At 38.4% G+C, this 21805-nt stretch overlaps 1 protein-coding gene across 1 annotated transcript in view; it reads right to left on the bottom strand.

Annotated features, from left to right (window-relative positions):
- Positions 1-21805, bottom strand: part of atr (ATR checkpoint kinase) — a 43411-nt gene that overhangs the window by 12229 nt on the left and 9377 nt on the right. Inside the window, exons 12-37 of the mRNA XM_030126462.1 lie at positions 21383-21483; positions 21006-21177; positions 18957-19112; positions 18662-18856; positions 17927-18022; positions 16569-16658; positions 16210-16305; positions 14990-15120; positions 14742-14885; positions 14111-14204; positions 13879-14004; positions 11941-12147; positions 10098-10211; positions 9892-10007; positions 9590-9710; positions 7842-7979; positions 7582-7753; positions 5881-6047; positions 5627-5791; positions 5435-5526; positions 4216-4307; positions 2581-2758; positions 2318-2503; positions 1527-1686; positions 301-480; positions 12-154 (exon numbers count right to left, since the gene is read on the bottom strand). Coding sequence (XP_029982322.1) covers positions 12-154; positions 301-480; positions 1527-1686; positions 2318-2503; positions 2581-2758; positions 4216-4307; positions 5435-5526; positions 5627-5791; positions 5881-6047; positions 7582-7753; positions 7842-7979; positions 9590-9710; positions 9892-10007; positions 10098-10211; positions 11941-12147; positions 13879-14004; positions 14111-14204; positions 14742-14885; positions 14990-15120; positions 16210-16305; positions 16569-16658; positions 17927-18022; positions 18662-18856; positions 18957-19112; positions 21006-21177; positions 21383-21483 — 3632 coding nt within the window. The remainder of the gene's footprint in view (positions 1-11; positions 155-300; positions 481-1526; positions 1687-2317; positions 2504-2580; positions 2759-4215; positions 4308-5434; positions 5527-5626; positions 5792-5880; positions 6048-7581; positions 7754-7841; positions 7980-9589; positions 9711-9891; positions 10008-10097; positions 10212-11940; positions 12148-13878; positions 14005-14110; positions 14205-14741; positions 14886-14989; positions 15121-16209; positions 16306-16568; positions 16659-17926; positions 18023-18661; positions 18857-18956; positions 19113-21005; positions 21178-21382; positions 21484-21805) is intronic.

Raw genomic sequence — 21805 nt, forward strand, 5'->3', positions numbered from 1 at the left:
ATTCTTCTTACTTTCCAAAGTATGTGACGATGTAGCGGATGAGGTTGCCCTGTTTCTCCAGTTTGTTATCAGTCACCATTGGCATTACTTTGTCGTAATACTTGGCGAGGTAGAAGTTGCCATCCTCCCATTCAGGCAGAAGATTAGTCACATCCTGAAAAACACAAACACAGCCATTCCTTTAGTTTTACCAAATGGTGGAAACACTAACTGGTACTGTAATATTTCTTTATTGTATTTGTGTGACATAAAGAACCTTACACATTTGTCATTTGGAGGCTGAATTATAAGAGTTGGTACCTTGTACGCCTTCATGATGGCATTAGACTCAAAGTTGGCTGTCTCCTCCATAAAGCGTCCCACCAGCAGCATGGCCTTCCCCTTGGTCTGCAGACGGCGTGGGTCTGTTATGGGCTGGTCGTCAGGGAAACACTGGGCCACGCCCTTCTGCAGGACGATCAGAGACTGGTGCACGTCGCCCTGATCCACACAGAGGGTCGTTATGGTGTTAGACATGTTATAAAAATAGGACCAATGTCTCTGTATCTCACCGGTACGTTTTATCAAGAATCAATGACAAGCTGAATTTGCGAGGTTGTCAGATTCTGCCGCTGTGTTAGAGTCTTGTGGTCTTGATGCAGGAGATCAATTTCCCAATAGAAGTGGGTGGTACTTTCACAGAAGGAGAACTGAACGAATTAGATGAAAGTCCATATATGACTTCCTATCAGTGCTCAGTAGTAACTATATTGATATCTCTAACCATTTCCATGTTATACAACATTAAAATATGGCCCATTATAAGGAAAGGCAAATTTTTAATACTTAAAAAAATTTGTCAAAAATTTTTAATCAAAATTTCTCAAAACTGTGATCAGACTTTGTAGAAATTATCTCAAGGAATCTACATATAAAATTCTGAAATGAATCCACGTTGTTTGAAGAAATTGCTAACAAAGATGACGACAAAGACAAGGATGACACTAGACACAGCACCTTCATAACAGCTCATAGCCTACTGGCTGGTGAGATAACTTGTTTGGAATTAGTACATCTTGGACTTTTTTGGGTCAGTTGTCTTTAAGACTTCCTCAGTAATCTCATGATCTGCCCAAAAGAGTTCACACCATGCAGAGTGTAAATGGGTCTCACGCTCTATTTGCCACTTTCTTTCCAAGTTGTTTATTTATAATACTCTTTACATGTACGTTGTAGTTGATTCTGATACAGAAACAAAAGACAAAAAGATGTGTAAGATAGATTGGAGACCAAACTGAAAATACAGACTATAGACAGGCGATTAAATGTTCTGTAAATAGTTCCATAGTTATTTTATTTTGCTTTCTTTCATTTTCTCATGCTGCTGGACATTGAATTTCCCTCTGTGGATAATCAACTTTATCTGTATGTATAGTCATTATAACACTGGTAAATCAACAAACCTAATGCTATCATAACACTTTTTCATTGTACTGTATGCATTTTTTCAGAATAATTTCAAGTTAATATAAAAGTTACTTCTGTACCTTGGACCAGAGCCACTTGGCTTTCTCAGTGACCAGCTCAGCAAGATGAGTGTTCTCTGCGTTCAGTAGAGCATTAAAGGCCGTCTGGTGGTGTCCTGCTTTTCTGGCCACCCGCGCACTCTGTAACCAGCACTCCCCCACCAGCTCCTGAAACACAGGCCTCCACAGCAAATACAAAACTAGGATTTATGATATGGTCTGGACAACGATGATGATTAACATGATGATGGTCAACACTGATCATGCTTTGATTTACCTTTAATTAAAGTGGCACTAAAAGTTTTTTTATGTCATTGGGCAAAAATTCCACAGTTCTTTCAGCACATTGAAGTACAAGTGGTCTGAGATGACATGAAGCTAATGCATCTACTCTTTGCCTGTGTTTAAGGCTGTAGAAAATCTATCCCATTTATGCAGCTTTTTTTTTAATCACAGGTGTTTTCAGAGACATAGGAGGGTTAAGGACATGATTGACAGCTGTAATTATTAATCACTGATCACTTGCTCTTGCCTGTATTTGATCAAAGTAACTTAATAATAAACAGTTGTAAATTATTACTTCTATAATTGCCTGTTTTGTGATAGGAGAGACTACATGTCAAGTTGAAACTCAAGGTGGGTGTGCTTTGATAAAATCTACTGCAGTTTGAATTATTGGCTCTATGTAGATTTTGTTTTGTAGATTTGTCCCTGTATAATCAAAACTACAAACCTTTTCCCAAAAGTCATGACCAGTCTGATAAAATTGAGATATGATCAATTTTTCTTGTACTGAGCAGTGGCATTCTTACTGTGATCCCAGGCTGAGCAAGGCACGACGGAGAGCCAGGATTGGCTCTTTAGCCCTGAAAGAATTCTGGGTCATCTCTAGTCTCTCGGACCAGTGTAGAGGCTGTTGGCTGAGGCTGGGGGCCAAACCCTGCTTCTGCTTCTGCAGTTCAGTGAAGGTATGCTCCAACTCACTGAGCATATGGAGCCTGAGCACAGGCAAGCATTTTGCATTAACACAATTCCTACTAATTATGATAAATACCATATAACCACTGGACTGTACCTGATGATGTACTCGTATCCTCTCTGGTAGGTTCCACACTCGTAGCTGGCAGCTGACAGAGGAACCACCTGCTCCTTCCTCACCACTTTCAGCTTCTCATAAAATGTGTCAGTGTCCTGCTTTTTAGCAGCGAGCAGCAACTGACTGAGTCGTATGCCCCAGTTACTGGACAGACAATCTGGAAATGAAGTAGCAGTGCAAAGGACTAGTTGAGTGAGTAAGGATAACAAGCTTATAGCTAAGCATTGGTACAGGACAGTCAGTTTGGCCCAAGTTGAACTTTTTATTCTTTGTTGCTTCTTTAATTCCAACTGGTCAAGGCAGACAACCATCCTCCAGGTTTCTGCCTTTTAAAGGTAGCTTTCCTTGCCACTGTCATCACGTGTTTGATCCTGGAGGATTCTGTTGGTGTCTGTCAATTGGCTCATTAAGGGCCTGATTCACTACGATCACAAATAACGGGCGCAAATGTGCTTGCTCGTGCTAAAATATGTGCGTGCTATTTATTTGCGTGTCAGAGGTGATCAACTAAGATTGCTTGTGCAAATGACCCCAGGTGCAAAGTCTTGGAGGCCGCCCTAATTAAATGAGGATTTTGCGTGCGCTACTGGTTGTCGTCATGGAGACAGTCCGCTGTAAAAACTCCTCTGGGATATGCCAGCACTCATAAATATGAAGGTGCTCTTTTTCCACACAGAGGGGTGAATAGGTATTTCTCTGTTGTTGTTTATCAGTGGTGAAGTGTGTTATTAGTGAAATAAATACCTTCTCTCTTTATGTCGCTCTGCATGGTGAACGAAAACTTTTAAGTCCATGGGCATGAGAGAAAACCCTCCACATCAGTGCTTATATAGAAGGTTCAGGAGCCCAGTCACAACACCGTGGACATCGCTGTGTGTGTGTCTGTGTGTGTGCATGTGTGTTGTGCAGTGCTAGAACCCGTCCCATCCCCGAGTCGTCTCTCAGTAGTCGGTCCTAGCCTAATGGTGATGTCCCACTGGTGGAACCGGGCGTGGGGGGCAGGCCCATAAAGTGGGGGCCATATGTCTCAAATTATTATTTGTTTTTCTTCCGTCATTCCAAAAATGTTGATGTGATCAGAACAGATTGGTTCTCTGCGTTGTGCCTATGCCTCCTCCTCACCACAACTACTGCAGCCAGTTTTGCGCGAAGTTCAAACCTGCCTTTCAGACGCGCTAAATATAGACGCAAAATCAGCCACCGCAATCAGTTTCAGGTTTAGTAAATCACATTACACGCGCTAAATAAATATTTTCATTTACTCCTCCCAGTAATTTTGTGCATTCTGGCAGAAACACCCATATTGCATATTCATCAGGGCAAACACGCTAAATGGATTGCGCAAGCTGTTTTGCCCATTTGAGAGGCACAAACCTCGATGCACCCTGTTAGTAGATAAGCTTCAACATGTTTTTGCTTACGCAGTCAAGTTTGTGCATATTTTTACACGCGCAAACCTTTAGTAAATCAGGCCCTTTGACTCTAGTTTAGACCAGCTCTTAATGTAAAGTGTCATGAAATAACGTTTGTTATGATGTGGCCCCATATAAATAAAATTTGATTGATTGATGTTAAATATGACACATTTGTTGATGTATACAGGGGCTTTCTCACCTGAACTTAAATAATCCTCAAGCAGGTCCCACTGTCCAAGCTTCCAGGCTGCTTCCACTCTGTAGGTGTTCAGCTCTGACTTCCACTGGGGCCTGAATGAAGTAGTATACAAATGTCTGTTATGTTCATTGACAAGAACAGTTCAAGTCCAGTTAAGTGTATGTTTTGAGGATAATATATAGATTAAACAAGCTAGTAAATGCATATTGACTGTTAGTTAAGTGGTGAGTGTACAATATTACCATGAAAAAACTTCAATTAATCCATTCAGTTCAACTATTATAATCATGTATTAACTTGCCACTGTATTAGGTACACCTGGTAAACTCAACATTAGCACAAATAGCTAATAAGCCAATCATATTTAGAAATGAAAATGAACTGTTCTGTTCAATAAAGTATATTGAAGTAATTTTATTTAGCATTTCAGAAACTGCTGATCTAATGGGATTTTAACACACAACCATCTCTGCCATTAACAGAGTCTTGTTTAAAAAAGAGTAAATGTCCAGGGAATGACAGATGCCAAAGGTCAGGTGAGAATAGTCAGAGTGGTTTGCGTTAATAGGAAGTCAACAGCACCTCAGCAGCAGAACATACACTGACCAGCCACTTTATGAGGTAGACCAAGTACCAGTATGGTGTACCTAATAAAGTGACCAGTGTGTATTTGTTGATTTTGAGCACCATTCCATCCGAAATCACCTAAATTTCAAAGCTTTTCTCAATTCATGGTGTGTGTTTTTTTTGTTTTTGATTTTTTTTGACAAAATTCATGTAAAAATTCCAGTTAAATTCATGGGCAAAATCCTAAAGCTCTGGTCAAAACACTGGATTAATTATGATATTTTTTTGTAAATGTGAACGTTTTTCCTAATTATTTTTCCACCAGACTGAAGTGAAATGTGTATTAAACATCAGCACAGAAGATAAAGTGCAGCTGTTTATTCCTGTAAATATCCAGCAACAGCTACTTAAAAGAATAAAACAAGGACATGATCCTTAGTCTTTCTTGGATGTGAAATTTTGACTCAGACCAGTGAAAAGAAAAAATTATGAAAAAAATGATAAAAAGGATCAAACTTAACTAATTTGTTATTATAAAGTATTTACACAAGAGCTCAACCAATGAATTTAGTAGAAGTTTTTATACTTTTTTAAATCAATGATGTGAACTGAGAGGGCCTTGGTGAGTTGTTTTCCCGTGTGTGTGTCTTACTTATTGGCCAAGACTCCGTTAACTTGGGTGATGACTGTGGAGAGCTGCCCCAGGCCAAGCATAGAGGTCATCACCCCATGATAATGACCGATCTGTGGAAAAAAAACACCAAAGCACAGCATTACCTTGACCTGGAGCCTAATCTAAGTGTGTACGTATACTGTACTGTATGTGGACTACGTGTACATGTACCTGGTCTGACTCCAGCTGTATGGCTCGGTCGTAGCAGGCAGTTGCATCCCGGAGGAGACCGATACTCTCATGCTCAAGTATCTGTTCCCGTAACGACGGCTCCTCCCTCCTCAAGGCATTGACTCCCCTCACTCCATCAGGTTCATGCATCGCGGCATACAGTGTCTACAGAAAGTGAACAAAAAACTAAATGATGAGCTGAGAATTTAACAACTGGTTTGTCTCTGAACATGAGCAAAAGTAAATACATTTACCTGCAGGAAAGTGAGATGGTCCTGAATGTTCTCCTTGTTTTCTAGGATGTACGCTTCAAAGTGCATGACAGCTCGAGTGTAGGCTTTAGATCGCAGAGACGCTTTGGCCAGAACATCTTGTGGGATACCCTTTAGGAAGGCCACCACACGCTGATACTCCCCACTCTCTGCAGGGAACATCATAGACATTCAATTAAACATAAATAAATGGCTCTGGAAACGAACAGACAAAAATATTAATACACTGGTTAATGAAACTGAGGTGTGACTCTGAGCTAATCAGTGGCTTTATGGAGTAGGTTATTGTGATAGATTTTACACATGTCCACAGTCTCTAATTTCAACCAGTCACTTTTAACTTATTCAGAACTAGAAGTAGGAGTGATGATTGTTTTCACTAACAGTTAGGCTACGTCCAGACGACAACGCTCATGGTATTTTTCTTTTGCGTATTCTAAAAGTTCCGCCTCCATACACGTATCGTTTCAAGAAATATCTGTGTCCAGCAGGAAACAGGAAAACTGGGTTAAAATGGAATAATATGTATGCCTCAACTATATATGGCACTGTACACAAACACAGACAGAGCCACAGGATGCTTTAAAATCACAGAAGAATGCAGTGAGCATGTACATGAGATTATGTCCAAGGTTTTCTTCTTCTGATCACATGGTACCATGGTGTCATCGTTTCCAAAAAGTGGTGTTTTGTCTATCCATACAGCAACATGAGGGTGGTGTTGGGAGATTTTTTCGCTCTGGGACCCGTTTTCCAAAAACATCGTTTCAGGGCACCGAAACGCCAGTGTCATGTGGGCGAAAGGCTGAAACGATATTAAACTTTTGCGGATAAACATGATTTCTTTGTCGTGTGTCTGATGATTGTTTTCTCAGTAAATCAAGTGGTTGTTTGGTCAATGAAATCTCAGAAAATGGTGAAAAACATTAAATGGTGCTTCTCAAAGTCCAGAATGATACCTGCAAATGGCTTATTTGTTCTGATAGGTAAAAAGCCTGAAAATACTCTAATTTAAGACGCTGGAATCACAAAAATGTTGGCACAAAAAACAAAACAAAACAAAACAAAAAAATCAAACCAATTAAGTGATGTCTGGTAATCAATTAGTTGATGAATTGCTACAGCTTAAACAAAAAAACAACTCTCCAATACGTCATGCCAGATTTGAGACTTTCCCAGTACTTCCATCAGCTGCCTTTAAGTTAAGAGAACATGATGACAGAAGACTGCTGGGAAATCAAGAGTCAGAATTTGTAAACTTCACAACTGGATGTTGAAATGCTGATTTAAACATTTGAATTTTAAGTGTTATTATAAAGTTGGCATTCACTGCCTATTACAAAACTTTATTTGATCTTTAATCTAACCACATAATTCATCTTTAGTTAATTAATGTTTAATCTAACTCAAATAACTAATGAAATTAAAATACCAAAATATGGATCTAGTGTTATTTTCAAGGCAATACTGTGTGTTAAATGCACAAAAAGCAAACTTCATCAGCTGCCTGTTCTCTTTGTGCTCTCTAGTCCATTCCAAAAACCAAAATCACACTTGAACTGTGGTTGTAATTAAAAACATGACATATAACCCACAGTTAACTTCTTGTCCACGCTGTTGTCAGGTTCATCCTACAGCTACTGATGAATAATTGTTACCCTTAAACCTGAAATGTCCACTTACCGTTATGTTTTGGCTTTGAGTAGAGGACATGGCGGCTCCACTGTGTGAGGTGAGACAACATACTGAACACAGTCTGAGTGCTGAGCTGTGATAGGCTGGAGGCAGTCTCCTGACCCCGCCCAACTCCTCGTCCATCACCCTCCGTCAACACGGCCAGCATTTCCTCTGTAACCTGCAGAAGACACGTGTGGTTATGTTGTTGTATTCGTCTGCTGTCCGTCCTGTCATTTGTCTCCTGGGTGTTGGGGGCGTGTTCTTACCTCCTGCTGCTCTGCAGGGGTGCAGCCCAGCAGCATGTACAGCAGAATGTGAGGCAGCAGGTAGATGGTGACCTTATAGTCATGTTTGATGATAAAACTACAGCATGTGAACACCTTACTGGCCAGCTCATGTCTCACCTGGAAAACATTAAACCACGTTTGACAAATCAAGACAATCAATTTTCAGAAAGCAGTCTGTGAAAGGACAATTCAATAAATGACTAAAAATTACAGTTGATGTTCGAATGCCTGGATGGACGCTCTACTCTGTTCGGTAGTTTCTGCAGCTGTGACGGGTTTATTAAATACTACCAAACTGAAATATATCCTAATCTTGCAAATTCTAAACATACTTAACATCGCTCTTTTACACATGTTGATGAAGTAGAACAAAATACACCACACAGATGATAAAGACACAGACTATAAAGAGACACACACACTACATCTGTTAGCTGTTTATAAAATTATTAGCTGAAATCACTACCTAAAAGTCTATATGATGTTAACACAGAGGTCAGTTTTGGACTTGAGACTTGACTTTGCTGCTGACAGGTAGTCCAAATGAACTGCACTAACCAAGTGTGACTTCTACTGAAAGCATAAATCACAGGTTTCTTTATCATGGGATGAGTTATCAGATTTCACAAATAATCTCAGACGTAAAAGTGACACCACTACAGAAAAGCGTGATCTTCTCAATTAAACTCATTTTAGTTCAGGGGCTACTTTCAGCCCAATATGATCTCAAGTGGGCCAGACCAGTGAAATAATAACTTAATAACCTATAAATAATGTCAACTCCAAACATTTTTCTATGTTTTAGAGTGCAAAAAGCAAAATTACATCATGAAAATGTCTACAAACTATCATTCAAAAAATGTGAATAACATGAACAACCACAAACAAGCTGAAATTAATTAAGAAAAACAAGTGCAATGTCAACAATATTATGCCTCAGGTGATCATTTACAGATGTACATTACAAGTTACAGATCACAGTGGATCTATAAATACATAAAATATTCAATGACAGACACAATATTGTTAAAATTGAACTTACTTCTCTTAAGGTTGTTCGTATTTATTCAGATTATTCATATTTTTCTGTGAAACGATAGTTTGTAAATGCAAACATTTTCATGTAATTTAACTTTTTTTTTTTTTTTACTAAATTACGATTTTACTGGTCCAACCCACATGAGATTGAATTGGGTTGTATGTGACACCTGAATGAAAATGATTTTGACACCATTGATTGTTAATAACTTCAGTGTAAATTTTACATTTCACAAATTCATGTCAAATTCATGAAATTAGTGTACTTCACTCAAACCATTTTCAAATTTTCTGGTGAATGTTTTGGTTAGTCAGCCCAGCGTTTCACCTCTACTGATATTCACATTTTAATCTTAAATCTAAAGTAAAGCTCATACAATATAAGCTTCATTACACCTGTCAGATAAATGGAATGAGGTAAAAATGTAACTCACTAAAATCTAGTGACACAAATTGTGTCGTATTTAACATGTGAATGATGCTTCATTTTGCTAGTGTTTGATTCAAATATGTTGAGAGTGGTAGAAAACAACTACTCTCTCAAACATGTCTAATACATATAGGCATAATCTTAGCTGTTAATGCCATAGCAGCTAACAGCCTAACAGCCAATCAGAGAACACCATCCCTGCACCTTATCCATTCATGCATCAACTAAAAAATGAGCAGAGCAGGAGATGGTAGCTGACCTTGCTGATAAGATATCCGGCCCATGTGGCTGACCAATCAGAAAATTTACTGCCTCTGCTGCTTAGATAGACCGGCTTCTTCAGTTTTGACCAGTTCACCTCCTTCTGACTGCTCTTATATCTGCAAGTACAAATGGAGATGATGGGAAGAAAGATTCAGGTGAAATCAAGAAAAAGTGAAAAATGAATTGAACGAAGAGGGGAAAAGGTGAAGAGGACATTTCACTTTTGCTTTACAGCTTTAACAGTTTATCAGACAAACTGGCAGAAAACTGATGCCTATATCTCAGTCACATAAATACCTGCTGCTGAGGTGAGGTTCAAGTATTTCTTGCATTTGCTCTGGGAATCTTCTCCACAGACGGCGGCCAGGTGAGTCACTTCGACCCTCTCTACACTCAAAAATGGACAGCAGCTCCTACGCAACATGTGCAACACGCAGTTAGGATTTTTACACTCAAAAGGGTTAAAAATATATGTATAAAAGTGTATATATGTGCAGTGGTACCTGAATTGCATAAGCAGCAGAGTCCTGTGCTCTGACGTCATCAGCATAGGCCAAAAACGTTCGAATCAGTTCCGTCAAGAGGTCGTAGGCAAAATTAGGATCATCAACACCACTCTGTCACAAATACAAATAAATGTTTTCTTTTTTTTCGGAAATTGTTAGAGTACTCACCAATCTTATCAGAATAATTAAAAAATAAACGTATTCACAGGGTTATCTGTTTGGTGGTAAATAGACAAGACTTAAACTCGATACGCACACACATTCTCCCCTGCCCCAACTCCAACTCTTGTCTGCTCTCAAACTCTGTTTTTTTTTTTTTTACCCTATCCCCCGAATCCTATCAAATCCATGAAAACATACCAGCATGTGTCCACATGTAATGTGTGAAAACTGTATGAGGTCTTATAATTGTGCTTTGCATTATCCTGTGTTCTTCACTGCAAATTTCGAAGAAAAGGGTTCTGTGGCAGTGCACCAGTTGCGGCAGCCCGATGTCCCTAATCATCGATAGCAATCTCGTTTGATGTACTCTGTGCTGTCAAATGACAATAAATAGCAATTCATTCATTCATTCATTCGACAAAAATTTCAGTTAGGCTCTGTAGAATATACAGGGTGTCCACAAGGTCTCTTTAAAATTGAAAACATTTATTACCAAAGCAATTGATGAGATATGTTAATCAAATTTGTTCTATGTACTCAGTGGTTATCAAGTTAAGTTTTTTAATCACATTGTGGGATCATGTGCAATCGAATCACTGGTCCAATTTTCTTCAACAAGAGATCAATTACTGCAAATGTTTATCTTTGACCTTTTGACTGAATATGTGACACCACAACTGGATGACCTTCAACCAACCATCATGTTCCAGGTTCATGGTGCACCACCACACTGGGGACTGCATGTTGGTTGTGTTCCTAAATCAAATATTTTAAGACTGGTGAATTGGAAGGGACTCCCCAATTCTCTGAACACCTTATTCACCAGATGTCACTGCCCTGGATTTCTGTTTATGGGGTTATGTTAAAGATCTCATGTATCGAACAAAGATACGGGACAACAATGACCTGAAGCAAAAGATCGCTGATGCCATTGACACCATTGATGTGGCTATGATACAGCCAACATGGAAACAAATCCAGTATCGTCTAATGGTCCCATAAAGAGGTGTGTTAAATGAGGCAAAAAAAACTTCATTATCTACTTTTCATCTTGTAATAATTTCCACAGATTTGTCTATTCATTTGCTTTTGTAATAAATTTGTTAAATTGTAAAGATGCTTTATGGACCGCCTGCACAAAAAAACTAGTAAATCCTACATTTTATTTTTTTTTGATGTTGTCATGTTATGATTTATTATGTTATAAGTTAGTATTGCCAGTAAGAGCTACTCACACATGCTTATTTGAGATTGTGACACATATTGTTCATTTAAAATTAATTTAAAGTCATGGTTAAAAGACATGCAAGTGTCTGTTTGTACCCTGAAATTTTCTTTGTTTTATACAGATACAGATTAACTTTATTGAATCCATGGGGAAATGTATTTTTTTCAGCAGCTCAATATAAATAAAGAGATAAAATCACACAAAAACAGAATAAATGAATGAATAATCATCATTCCTTGAGCCATCAGACTGCAGTGTTGTAGACTCTAACGGCAGTGGGCATGATGGATTATGTATTATTCTCCTCATTTTAACTTATTCTTATTTGTTCTGTTAGTGCATGTTATGCCTTTGTCGTTGTCATTACATCAGCTCAACAGTTACATCTGAAAAATAAATGAGGCTCATTGTGTATATATTTCATAATGCACATGGTTAAGTCCAGCCTACCACAAAGGTGTTGCGGTCCCCATTAGTGTGTGTGTGTGACAGGTCCAGTCGTCCGGGATCCACCGCCCCCAGCTCCCCCAGACACTCCCCACAGAGGAGCCTGGCCTCTGGAGACGAGTCCTGGCAGCCCTTCAGCAGCACTGCCACCAAACTGGAGATAACGGGCTCCACCGCCTCACTCGCACAAACCTGCCTCAGCAGCCACTCCTGTAGTCCACACAGTACAGTACAATTACACACACACACACACACACACACACACACACACACACACACGCACACACACACAGTAAAACAGTGTCAGCACTGTGGGCGGTGTGGAGGTTGGAAACGAAATAAACATGTATTTGGTAGATATATAAACAACTGGAGATGAACCACAGCAGTTTAACACACTGAGATTTGACTATCATGAAATTTCTGCTGCTAAGGGTCAAGACAAAAACAAAAGATGTAGTATGATAACATTGGAATGTAGTGTAGGATCATGGGAATTCTTGTTTTCACCTCCATTGCTGAAAACATATCAGCCATGATTTGAAGAGTTAATGTACTAACATTTTTACCTCGAAGGGGAGGCCAGGGGTATTGTTTTTGGTTCGGTTTGTTGCTTTTTTTGTTTATTAACACTCTAGCAGCAAAACCATTGGTTGAATTCATACCAAATTGGGTTTACAGTTTGCCAGTGGCCCAGAATACATCTGATTACATTTTGGGAACAGTAGATCAAAGTTCAAATGTCTTATGAATTTTTAAAATCTTTTTTTTCCCATTTACTTATAATGGGCAAAATTTCACATGTCTGTAACATCAAAACTATTGGTTGAATTCAAACCAAATTGGGTTTATAGCTCGTCAGTGATCCAGAATAGATGTGATTACATTTTGGGAAAAGTAAGACAAAGTTCACATTTTTTAAAGAAATTTTTTAAATCTTCTTTTTTCCCCATTTACTTATAATGGCCAAAATTTTTCTATGCTGTCTATGTCTATGCTGACATCAGCACATACATAGACATGACCAACTGGATCATTGCCAAAATAAGCTACAATACGTGCAAGGGGCAGGATTTGTTGTGACTGCTACCACTTGTTATTCATTATGTCATTTCATTCTGAGTAGCATTACCTAATGCAATAATATGTTGGGTTTTTTTTTTTTTTTTTTTTTACATGTTGTTACACTTTAAGAACCTGCTGCTAAACGGAAGAGAGCTGCTAACTGATTTTCATTGTTCCTGTAATAGAGACGATGAAGATTATTCTATTCATGTTAAGATCAGAGTATAGGAGCACGGAGATGAAAATCTGGTGCTTTTTTGAAAACAAATTTCAGTTTAAAACAGCAGAAGTGCCACTCTGAAAAATATGCATTATACAGAAATGAAGTTTCACTTGTCCATCTACGTGTTTTACAGTGAAAAGAGTGTAAATGCTGATGCTGATACTGAAGTCAATTGTTCACTCTGACTAAAGTCGCAAGTAAAGAACAATTAGTGTGTGTGGTCCCTGCATCTGACTAGGTGTGAAACATTTAACAAACATTTAACAAAAAGCTATTACATATTTCTTTACCATGTACTTTAGCATTGCACCAAGTTGGATCGATATTGAAATATATGAAGAAATTAGCTCTTGTTTCTTGGTGCTGCTGTGCTGCACTGACTGTCAAATATTGCGGCATTTCTATCATTACTTATTCTATATTATTTATATTAAACTTGAAGTTTTTATCCAGTTTTTATTTGTCTGAATTTGAACACTGTTGGAAATATGATAAAATGTAAATAAGCACTCCTGTCCACAAATATAAAACATAGACATAGTTGTTTTCAGGTGTTTAATGAGGAAATGTTTGATATTACAGCTTTAAGGCATTGTATCCAGTTCACCTTAGCTCATCTGAGAACATGCGAGTGTGTGGGTTTGTATACACACCTGGTTGCTGTGCATCATGTCCCTGAGGCTGGTCAGTGCATGGATCCTGACGTCAACGTTTTCATGTTGGACGGCCCTCATAGAGAGCTGCAGCGCCGCAGCCAGATCACTGCTGCTGGCAGTCAGCTGAAAGCCAAACCAAACACAGTGACTTTTTGGACATGTCTTTGTCATTATCTACAAATTTAATTGGATTTTTATCACCGTCATCATTGCAACTCTTCTAACTGACCTTCTTGTAGTTCTGCAGAACAGTGTGGATGTCTTTGAGCTCAGGATGGTCTGGAAGAAAGTAAATCTCGTGCAGATAGTCATTGACTTCTTCCCTGAAAATCGCAATTACGCCTACATTAATCACTGTTTTCAAGAAAAAAGCAGAGACAACTTTAACTAATGTGTGGAAAGTAAGGGAAATACAATGTTTGGTAATTAAAAGTTTGAACGATATGGAAGATTCACACGAAAATAAAAAGCAGCAGTTTCTAAGGCTGTTGTAAGGACTTTTTTTTTTACATGATTTAAAAGGAGTATCTAGGAAATGCACAGACATTCAGGAACAAAGATGGGCTGAGGATCTCTAGGAAGGACATCTGTCCATACACTTGGTCTCCACCTATGGGACACTATTCCATATCTATTATACTGAGTTTTAATTTGTCCTCTTTGGCTTTGGAGGTGCTTCTGATGGACCATCATAGAGAGAACATGTATTCTCGGCCACCACAAATGCCTTTAGACATCTGTTTTTTTATTTTTCACACACATTTTCCACATCATCCCAATTTGTCTGATTCAGTATTAAACACTGTTTAGCTTTTCTGCATTGTTGTATTTATGTATTCTTTTCTATATCTGTGTGTTACCTGTTTTCCAGTATAAGAAATCGGATGATAGCAGCAGTTTCTTTCGGCTGCAGAGGGATCAGGGGGAGGAGGGCAACGATCACATGACTCAGGAGAGGACCCAGATGTGCAGACTCCACGCTCCGGACAAAACACTCCCATGTCCTTGTCCACACAGGAAGTAGGAAGACAAACTCAGAGTCAGGTAACAGACAGGGGTGTTTCCACCGTGTGACGTATCAGATTAGTTTGGTAGTGTTTGTACTGACTGGCAGCAGAGCAGAGGGAAGTCCTCTCTGTATCGCAGGCCTGTGCGGAGTGTCGTCATCATTTTTACTCTGACTGAACTGATGTGTTTGGAGCCCATCAGACGCATTAGAGCCATGACACTGGTCAGAGCCTGCACAAAGAAGAGTAAACAAGTACATGAGCTCCTCTGAAAAAGGACTAAACTAAGGAGAAATTAAGTAGAAAGACAGCATTAGACTTCAACCGGCATGCATAACAGCAACTTACAATACAGTGTTTTAGTCAAGACTAAGGCTGACACTCAATAAAGTGGACCTTTACTGGTCATGCTTACAGCATTAAGTGTGCTTTGTGTGTTACTTATTAGCAAAAGAGGTGTAAATTTAGTAAAAAACGAATTTGCCATAAATGCACCACACTGGACCTTCTTATTACATGAATTACGGGCAGGGGCAGAACCTACGGGAGCAGCCATTGCCGGGCAGGAGGGATGTACCGTTGTTGTTTCCAGGTGATGGAGTGCAAGTAAACAAGCAGCAGTCAGTGAGTGAGATTGAGTGGAAACCATGTGTTAGCGCTTGTTGTGTGTGCAGCTGTAAGCTTTACACTCCACCACTGTCCTAGAGCCGCGACCCAGCAATGGCCAATAATGTGTCATCTATTTTTTTTTTATTTTATTTTTTTTTGTTTGTGCTTTAATTAAGCAAAATAAATATTGAATTAAGCCAAAAAATCTGCCAATGGAACAAGTAAAAATGATCTTGGGAAGATTTCTTGAAATAAGATTTTCAAAATCTATTGTCTAAAAATAAGTTCTTATATCTCTTCTTACAAGTTACTCTTTAAGTGATTATGTCTTAATTTAAATGTGATGAGATATTTTGACTAGATATGAGAAAAATACATTTGGTAAGATTTTGATTTTTGCATTGCAGGTACCCTTTAAACCAGGCGTGGCCAACCTTGGTCCTGGAGAGCCACTATCCTGCATGGTTCAGATGTTACCCTCTTCCACCACTCCTGACGGTCGTTATCACGCTTCTGCAGAGCTTGAACGTAGGCTTATCATTTGAATCAGGTGTGTTGGAAGAGGGACACATCTAAAACATGCAGGATAGTGGCTCTCCAGGACCAGGGTTGGCTACCCCTGCTTTAAACCAATACTGTAAACATTCTGAACAAACACATAGATTATTATTAGTGATGACATCATAAGCTCCCTCTGTACTAGAAAACTCACCAGCTTCTTTCGGTCTTTCTCTCCAGCACTGGAGCTGAGCAGCTGCATGTTGAAGAAGGCCAGAATTCCCAGGAGTTTTGGCTGCAGATAATCAGCCTGTAATAGAAGGAAGAAACGTTGATGTAGTAAAAGCAGGAAAATGTAAGACTTTAAACCCTATCCACCTGTAATGTGTTTGTGCAAAAACAAAAAAACAATGATATGCATGAGGCTTTCATTCATTTTGAATCATGTTTTTATATTGTCAATATATTATTTAAATTATAAAAATGTGAAAATGATGTCAAATGCACGTTGAAGTTTATCAGATCTCAAAGCGATAACTTAAGGGTTAACAGAATTTTGAGTCTGATATATACCATTCGTTCTGGGGTCGTGATGTCTCGGGGGCCCTGATATGGGTCATCGTTGGAGGCAAAGGAGGCTAGGATTGCCAGGCCATTAAATACCTGTAAAAGAAACATCAGAAAAGGAAAATAAAAGATGTAGCAAACCAGGGTTATTCTAGTTCAGGGGTTCTCAAACTTTTACACACCAGGGACCACTTCATCATTAAAAAAAAAAAAAAAATCATGGATCACATAACCAGCTGGCCAGTTTCTCACTCCCACCCTAAAAAAAAAAAAAAAATGTTTAAACAGCCTATATTACAATATTATTATATTTTAAGTCTGCAGTATATTACAAATGGTGCTAACAGCTTGATGCTAACAGAATGTCTTTGCATCTTGTTGCCAACACTGGTCGTCGTTTCTCCAGCTTCTCTCTTCAGTCGTATTTTGCCATTGTCGTATTTTAGAACTGTTCATGTCACACTTTGTTTTGTTTCGTTTCACTCTTCGTTTCTGATTAGTTAGCTATTCTACTTCATTTCCACCACAATTTACAAGTCACGTGAGGTCTTTGATATGACAATAGGCAACCTAGGTAACCTAGCTGTATAGAGATGGTGACACAAAACTTGGGTTTGCATAGACAAATTCAATAAAAGTCTACTCTTAGGTTTATTTAGGCTACATTTGATTCGCTTTTAATTTAGAAAACAATTATCTGTATTCATAACTTTGTTTTGGAAGTCAGATGAGGGTGATTTGAGAAACACTGATAAATAATTTGACTTTTTTATGACATCCTCTCACAGACCACTGGTGGCTCGCAGACCACGCTTTGAGTATTACTGTTGTAGTTAATGAAAACTAAGGCTTCAACTAAGTGAGACCAGTGAAAAAACATTTTGGATAAGCAACGACAGTTTCCAAAATCTGTACATACAGAAAAAAAAACAGAGTTGGAGTTTGTTACTATGTGGTTACCTATTCATAAAGTTAGTCTCCTCTCCTCTTAGATTTATGCCACGTTGAACATAAATAAAAATGCTCTGAACATGGGATCTTTAATAAACAATGGTTTTTAATGTCATGTATTCTTCCATCTTAAGTTTTTTTTGTTTTCTAAATGAGTCTTTCATGACAGACTATGAAAACTAACAGTAAAATGTAAGTAAAAATGGTTAATTCCTTAAAATAAGCTCATACTAAACTGATACAACATTTAAACTAAATGGAAGACAGAATAAAAAAAAAACAAAAACAAAAAAAAATTGAGGAACCTTTCAAATATGTAACGAGTATACTATTGATATAATGAGTCAAATATTGAGTTTCATGCAGTTTTCAAACATAAGTATGTAGACATGAGGTGTGGTGTGTTCTTAGACCTGTTGATAGTGCTCTCCGAGGCGAAGCAGCAGCTCATTGTGAAGGCCCTGGAAGTCCTGTCGTAGCAGCGAACCCAGTTCAATCTCTGTCTCACTCTGGAAGAATATTAAGAGAATTACAAAAATAAATCAGTTTCAGAATTAGAATACTTTATTAATCCCAGTGGGAAATTATTGGGTGTTACAGTCATTCCATTCAAGTAAAATAAAAAGTATCAGGAAAGAAATTATAAATACAACAGGAAAAGAAACATATACAAACACACACACACATACTGTGTGTGTGTGTGTGTGTGTGTATATATATATATATATATATATATATGTATATAGTTTAGAGTAGGAACAGTGGTTTCAGGTTCACTGCTTTATTTATCTAAGAACCCCACTTTACATTATTACAAATTATGTTACATCAGTTTATTATAATTCAATTCTAAAAGTTAATCATCATCATTCATTTCGAGAGTAATGCCCTTGTCGTCATCTGTCAGAGAACTCGGTTTTGCCTGGTCTTCTAAGAGATTCTATATTTGATTAATAGTCAAAATTTTGGCCAAAATTTTGGCCAATTTCCCACAATGAACATTTATCTTTCCAAGAGGATTGCTTTGTTTCAGCGGCGTCCACTTGTGTATTAAATTATATTTTCGATATTTGGCTGACACTTTCCATTAAGGCTGGTATCTGTCATGAATGGAGTTTTAATTAAATGTTAGGTAGTGTAATGAAAACCTGTAAGTAGTGGAAAGCCCTCTCCAGCTCCTCCTTGGTGCAGGAACAAACCAAGTGGCTGAAGATGTATTTGAAGTTGCTGATCAGGATCTCTCTCCTGTTTGCTTTTAGCTCATTGGCCAGAGTTCGGATGAGGGAGGAGCCTGTGGAGCTCGCCTTGGCTGCCAGGTAGGGAAGGAGCACCTGGAGGGTCCGCTGCATGAACAAATGTGGAATTAGAAATGCTCAGAAACATAAATATGTTGTCTGTGCAATGCTGTATCCTTGTTTTGTCTGAGTATGTGAATGTGCGTACAGTAAGAAAGCGGTGGAGGTCGGGGAAGTCAAAAGCGTGTGCGATTTGAGCCAGGATGTCCAGGGCCAGCTCTCTCTGATTGGCTGATTCTCCGCCTTGGTCTGGTGTGCTCCGTAAGGCTGAGGCATGACGTGAATGCAGCGACTCCACCAGGAACTGAGGGAGAAAACACAAACTTAATGTTAAGAGAGATGAGACCTTGGAGTCATACATGAGTATTCATTCAAAAGTCAATATCTCAATTAATTACACCTTAAAGTAAACATGGTTTTAACATTTTTTAAGGACTGCATCAGAAAGTGTCTGGAAAAAAGAAAAAATTAGCAAAACACAGTTGTGCTTTTTCCACAATTTATTCACAGCCTGTCGTAGCAACAGCTTATTAGACTGATGAGGAAACTAAATTATGCCTCTATCTAATCCATTTAGAGAACATTGCAGTTGACCAATGACATATGTGTATTTAAGGCAAGTAGTGGCAAGAGGTGTGTTAGTTTACTCATCTAGAGACATCACATGATGGTATATTTCCCAGCCTGCACAAAAAACATGAAGAGATACTAAGGATGTAAACAATTAATCGACTATCAATTAATTATCAATAAGAATTTGCTCGATTAAATCAATTGTCAGTTAATTGCCCTTTTCCATGGTGGGATTTGAGGTGTCAACAGTAGGGGGCGCCACTACCTAAACTAGGCTTCATTGCTGACGTTGAATAATTGGGGAGTCACCCTATCCACCTGTCCACACCTGTCCGCATCCCCGCTGAAATCTCACTTCATCATGTCAGGTATTGATGCAAAGTCAGAAATGCCCATTTCTTCTAAACTGCCCCTCTTCAGATCCATTTATTTCGCTGAATTTCTCTGCAGAATTTATTTAGTTCTACTCCATAAATGTCATTGCCTGTTCTATATCCGATGGTACAAGAAATCAATCATTAAAGAATATGACATGCATTTTTCATGAAGTATATAAAGAATATTTAGTTTTTATTCTTACAGACCCTATTGAAAGAGAAATTCAGGTTCTCAGGAAAATCGCCGCTTATCAGTTAATCGTTAATAGATCGATAAAGTCAACCAACTAATGATTCATGGATTAATTGATAATTTGCATCTCTAAGTGATACTTGTTTTCCTTCGAGGTTGCCAAACAGTTGCAGAGGAGTCAAGTATGTTCTCGACTGATTTACTGGAAAATCACTGATGTTTTTTCTTCCTGCTCCAGAAATGAAATTGTGACAAACCCCAAGGAGGACAAAACAATGGATGACACTTCCCTTCAAGCAACTGTTAATGTGATCCAGTTTATACAGTCTGAAGCTGAACACCACTTGATGTTTCTTTGCCTCTTTCTGTTGCAGTCATACATAATGTAGCATATACAGCCACCTTCTGACGACATGCAGCCTAGATTGTTTGCTCCAAATGAGCTTACGGAAATGTACATAATTAGCATTTTCCTATGTTACTGCAGCTTAACTTTGCTTCAAATTTGCTTTTATGGAAATTCAATAGAAACACTGCTACAGGCATCGATATCAGGTGAAGAGTATTAAACCCTCCCCCCAGACACACACACTGATCTCAGTCTCCAGTCTCCAGTCTCCAGTCACTTGTCACTTTAGTCTCGAGTCACTTGTCACTTTATTGCATATTGCACATATTGCATATGTCACTTTAAATCAATAACTCATCTATTACCAATAACACCTTTATGGTCTATTTATTGTTTCCTCAACTCCCTGCTGTTTATAGTTTTATTCTATATTTATAGTTATATTCTATCCTTTGTTTTCTATTTTTTAGTATTTTTTTTTGACTATGTTCATTTTGCACTGTGGGGCATTTTGTAATTTCAATTTTCTTTATGCGATGTACACATGACAAAACTGACTTTGATTACCACAGTGTAAAGAATGATACAGTTCAATGAGGTGAGAAGAAAAGGAAAAAAATGTTAAGTAAAATAGATAGAAAAACAGATAAAGAAAAACAAGGTCCAAGGAGCACTTTGCTCTGAATTACAGCTTATTGTTTTTACCTGGCAAATAGGGTTCTTATACTGGCTGAAAAGCGTCTGTAGTTTCAGGCCTTTGGCGGCGGCCAGCGCTCTGATTTGAGCGTACGCAGCGACAGACACTGGAGATGACTTGGACAACAGGCAGTGGAGCAGCCGAAGCAAAGAGAAGGACACCAAACTACCCTGAGACGCTCTGGAAAAGGAAGAACAGACTTAACAAGACTGAGCTTTAAGAAGTCCAGGATCTATGAAGAAATAGAGCCTGAAATATAGAAACTGCGTATTATCAAAATGAATGCATCAGCATAAACGAAATGAAACAGGAAACAAACTCTGTTGGAAATGAGTTCATCTGGGGATGTACAACAAACTAAAAGTGCAAGAAACAGCATCCGTACCTGCCGATTTCTCCAGTGGTGAGGATCAGAGTGTTACGCAGGTCGTCATCTCTGTTTACTTTGGCATTGTTGAACGCTTCCTTAAGACGAGCAACAAGGAGCTGGGAGAGCAAAAGGAAACATACATCATCAAACTCCTTATTTTACATAAAATAATTTTTGTCCTCATACAATAGCTGTGAGATGCTTCTGTATTTTTAACCAGGTGTGACATTTTACCACTGTGTAAAAAATGTGTTTTTTGCTCAAAAGTGATTACAATGTTTGCATGTTTTTACTTTTAAGATTATTAATCATTATGTTCAAATTTTTTTAGAAAACTCTCAGGTTTTGGAAGACAGTTTAAAAATAATACACGAGGCTTAATGGGTTGAACATTATTACATTAAATGGCTATTGTTACCCCAGTTAAACGTTAAGAGG

The sequence above is a fragment of the Sphaeramia orbicularis genome, chromosome 22 (assembly GCF_902148855.1).
Source record: "Sphaeramia orbicularis chromosome 22, fSphaOr1.1, whole genome shotgun sequence".
Lineage (NCBI taxonomy): Eukaryota > Metazoa > Chordata > Actinopteri > Kurtiformes > Apogonidae > Sphaeramia > Sphaeramia orbicularis.